The following is a 3798-nucleotide window of genomic DNA, read 5'->3' on the forward strand; positions in this document are numbered from 1 at the left end:
ATGAATCTAAAAAAGTTCATAAAATTTGAAAAAAAATCACGAACATTTAAAAATTCAAAATTTTAGAATAAGCTTGCTAATGTGACAAAGTTCGTTTTTCTCAGAACTATGTGAAAAAGTTTGTAAATTTGATAGGAGGGGTTTGGGATTACTATTTTTTTATTGCAACTGGCCTAGTGCAGGGCCCAACATGTCACAAAAATCCTGCCGAAAATCTATACGATCGGCATCCGAGATCGGCGTAACGCGATTACGCGAGTGGCACCCAGCCCATCTACGCCATCCATCTCCGGACCCAGCGCTCCGCAGCCGCCCATAATTTCGCCTAATATCCTCCCGCGCCGCGCGTCTGCGCGGGCACCACAAACCAGAGGAAGAAATGGCAGCGGGCCCCACGCCATCCACCGCCGCGTCCTTCCGGCCGCCCCTGCCGCCTCCGCCGCCGTGCTTCGACTACCGGTCTGCGTCGCTCGCCGACACGCGTGCCAGCGTAGCCGCCTCGGACCCCGCGTTGGCTGGGTTGGTCGAGTCCGGCGCACTGGTGCGCGTCCCGCGGCGTCGGTTCGGGGCGGTTCCGGCGTGGCGGCCGCCGGACTTCGCTGAGCCCGAGGACGTGTGGATCCTCGGGACCTCGCACCTCTCCGCGGAGTCCGCCGACGAGGTCGAGCGCGTGCTCCGTGCCGTCCGCCCCGACAACGTCGTCGTCGAACTCTGCCGGAGCAGGCACGATCCAGCATCCCGACCGACCGCGACCGGTCACATATCATCACCGTTTCCCTCTTCGAAATCTGAGCGGTGCCTTTACAGTGCCCTTACTGCAGAGCCGGGATCATGTACGCTTCCGACGACGCCTCCGGCGAGCCGCTGTTGAAATCCAACATGTTCTCGCTCGGCGGCACCAAGTTCTTCGGAGCCGTCAACCGGAGCATCAACCTGGGTACTATGTGCTACCTCAGGTTCCTCGAACAAATGGAACGCTGCTGATTTCATTGCCATCTTTTTGGGACGGTGCAGGTGGACAGAGTGCTCTTGCTCTGCGTTTGCTCCTAGCTGTTTTTTCGTCCAAGATTTCTTCTGGCGCGAACCGGCCCTTTGGGGAGGAGGTACTCTGTTTGGTCATGCCAGTCTTTCACATATTGTTATGGAACGAGTCGGAACCTCAGATTGTTTTGTTATATCAAACCTTCATGCAGTTCCGAGCAGCTAGGAGGGTGTCTGAAGATATTGGCGCTCAGCTCGTTCTTGGGGATCGCCCTATTGAAATAACTGTATGTGGACATCTGCAACTAAGCAAGCTGATCCTTTAGTACCGTACCGAACCAGCAGCCTTCGCGCCAAGCGACGACCGCCCTTGTCCCTTTCCTTTTTCCATTCAGCCTACTTCTTAGCTTTGTTCCGTCAGTCTAAGGCAAAGCTTAAGTGGTTTGCCTACCTTACCCACTTGATGAAAGGGAACGAACTTCGTTTCCTTGGCGGCTTTATGGATGGATTCAGTCAGAAAAAACTCCTTCCTTTTGAAAAAAGTGACGCTTTGCGTCTTCGCTTCCGAGGGTTAGGGTATAGGCCGTTTCGAGCAAGCTTTCGCTTTTTCTCCCGGCTTTCTGCAACTTTCGCTTTAGCTTCCAAAGGCGACCCAATGACCTTTCATATGCTAGTTATATGTGTGTCACTGATGGTGTCACATTTTGTTCTTGTAGCTTGAACGAGCTTTGAAATCCCTCAGCTGGGATGAAAAGACTAAACTCGTAATCTCATTATTCCGTGGAATCACTTCAACCACTCATATGCCGGTAAGTGCTACCTGTGCTCCTGTTTCCAATCTTATTGTTCATCAATTTGCCAAAGTAGTACCAGTTTTTGCAGTTCCTGTCTTGGTCTTACTAACATGCATGCATGTCTGACTGCTCACTAGCAGCAGGATGAGAAAGCTGCGGTTAGCCCGTACGAGTTGTACGAGAAGCTTAGCAGCTCATATCCTTCACTGCTGCAGCCTCTCATACATGAGCGCGACATGGTACCATATGGCTTCTCCGCAACTTTCATCTGAAAATTCCAACCTAGTACTTCATACTTCGTCTGAAAACAAACCAGCATTGTCTATGAAGCATGAACTGGATGTTTATATTTTTGCATGTTTGCTTCTCAGTTCATGGCTTGGTCCCTAAAGAGGAGCAAGGCGGTGAACAAGAGCAAGACGGTGGTTGGGGTCATCGGGAAGGGGCATATGAACGGCGTGGTGTACGCGCTGATCTCTGACCAGGGGGACCTGAGGTTCCGCGACCTCGTCGGCAGGGAATCGTCGGAGACCTGGGCTAGCTCCGTCGTCAAGGGCCTGGTCAGGGATACGGTGATAGGGCTCGCGCTCTGGGCGCTGTACGAACTGCTGCAGGCTGCCGCCGTACATATAAAGCTGTAGCTGAAGTCCATTTTTAGTGGCAAAGACTGACATCTGTAACCGTGCACGCTCTTTGCAACGTCGATGCAGCTTGATGATATTGTAAAGTCAAGTGAAGTACTCCCCCTGTAAACTTTTATAAGACGTTTAAGGGATTTCCGACAGCCCCAATGTTATGTGTAAAAGGACATTTCTGTCCTCAGTTTCGAATTTGAAATCACCGATTCCCCAGCGTCTTGTAACGAACGAGAGAGAAAGGGGATCGGGAGCAGGTGAGGGAGAGCGAGAGAGAGACTTGGGGAGAAAGAAGACGATGCTTTCAGACGAAGGATCGGGGATGAGGTTTACAGGCCAATAATGTTAAACATACAAAGAGTTACACGCAATTACACGCTGACTAGGATTTTTTTCATCTACTAACCAATCATAAACTTGCCCCCTCCCCCTCTGATTTTCAGGTGATTTTCAGGGGGGTGGGCCGTCTCCCCACCTATTGACCAATCAAATTAACCCTCTTTGTAAAAGCTTGTAACTCGTTTGTACGTGTAGCATTACTCCACACTGTCACATCGCATGCCTCCACCGGCCACAGGCGGCCAGCTTTAAACCCCACGCGACTCACACACGCACACTCCTGCTGGGTCCTGTCCGCAGGTGCCAAGTCACACATGCCAAGTGGCAAGGTGTGACATTCTCCCTCCCTTAGGACTGAGCCTCGTCTTGAGTGCTTGCTTCAGCGTCGTCCCAAATGGCTGCTGATGTAAAACACTGACGAAGAACCTCGTAATCCTCCCAGGTAATGGCGGGCGGCGAGCCGGCACCCTACTGCACCTTGACCTGCATGATGGCCGCATTGACGCGCTTCATCATGCGCCGTTCCAGCAGATGTGTTGGTGCCTCTGACGACACAGAGAGGTCCGGCACGTGAGGCAGCTCTGTGTACACCGGCGTGTAATCCGACGTGAATAGTTTAAGCTGGGAGACGTGGAAGACCGAGTGCACCTTGCTCACTGGCGGCAGGCCGAGCTTGTACGCCATGAGGCCGATCTTCTCCAGGACGGTGTATGGCCCGTAGAACTTGAAGGCGAGCTTGGCGCAGGGACGACTGACGACGGAGCGCTGCGCGTAGGGCTGCAGCTTCAGCAGCACTTGCTCGCCGACCTGGAACTGGCGCTCCGTGCGATTGCGGTCGGCCTGCTTCTTGAAGCGGTGCTGGGCGCGCTCCAGCTGGGCGCGGATGTTCTCTGTGTGCGATGCCAGTCCATGTCGTCGCCGACGTGCTCCTCCTCTGGCCAGGCATACATTGCCCCAAGGTTGGCCTCCTTCCCGTAGAGCGCCTTGAAGGGTGTGCAGTTGAGCGAGGAATGGAAGGTGGAGTTGTACCAGAACTCCGCCATGGGAAG

General features: G+C 53.3%; 1 protein-coding gene across 2 annotated transcripts; it reads left to right on the plus strand.

The window, feature by feature from the left end:
* The first annotated feature begins 284 nt into the window (after positions 1-284).
* Positions 285-2612, plus strand: LOC123152323 (traB domain-containing protein). 2 transcript variants are annotated; one of them, XM_044571899.1, is made up of 7 exons: positions 285-723; positions 822-937; positions 1015-1103; positions 1194-1268; positions 1698-1790; positions 1913-2014; positions 2147-2612. In XM_044571899.1, the coding sequence occupies exons 1-7, from the start codon at positions 380-382 to the stop codon at positions 2414-2416; spliced, it is 1089 nt and encodes a 362-aa protein (XP_044427834.1). In that variant the 5' UTR covers positions 285-379; the 3' UTR covers positions 2417-2612. The 2 variants fall into 2 exon arrangements, with proteins under 2 accessions (XP_044427834.1, XP_044427835.1); XM_044571900.1 differs by having other exon boundaries at positions 292-723; positions 1916-2014.
* Positions 2613-3798: the final 1186 nt, after the last annotated feature.

The sequence above is a fragment of the Triticum aestivum genome, chromosome 7A (genome assembly GCF_018294505.1).
Source record: "Triticum aestivum cultivar Chinese Spring chromosome 7A, IWGSC CS RefSeq v2.1, whole genome shotgun sequence".
NCBI lineage: Eukaryota > Viridiplantae > Streptophyta > Magnoliopsida > Poales > Poaceae > Triticum > Triticum aestivum.

What these genes read in the sequence shown, in the direction of transcription:
- LOC123152323 (XM_044571899.1), top strand. Translation starts at nt 380, where the DNA reads ATGGCAGCGGGCCCCACGCCATCCACCGCCGCGTCCTTCCGGCCGCCC. An exon ending in ACCGGCCCTTTGGGGAGGAG is followed by an intron (nt 1,104 to 1,193) that starts GTACTCTGTTTG and finishes ACCTTCATGCAG; the next exon opens with TTCCGAGCAGCTAGGAGGGT. An exon ending in CTTCAACCACTCATATGCCG is followed by an intron (nt 1,791 to 1,912) that starts GTAAGTGCTACC and finishes ACTGCTCACTAG; the next exon opens with CAGCAGGATGAGAAAGCTGC.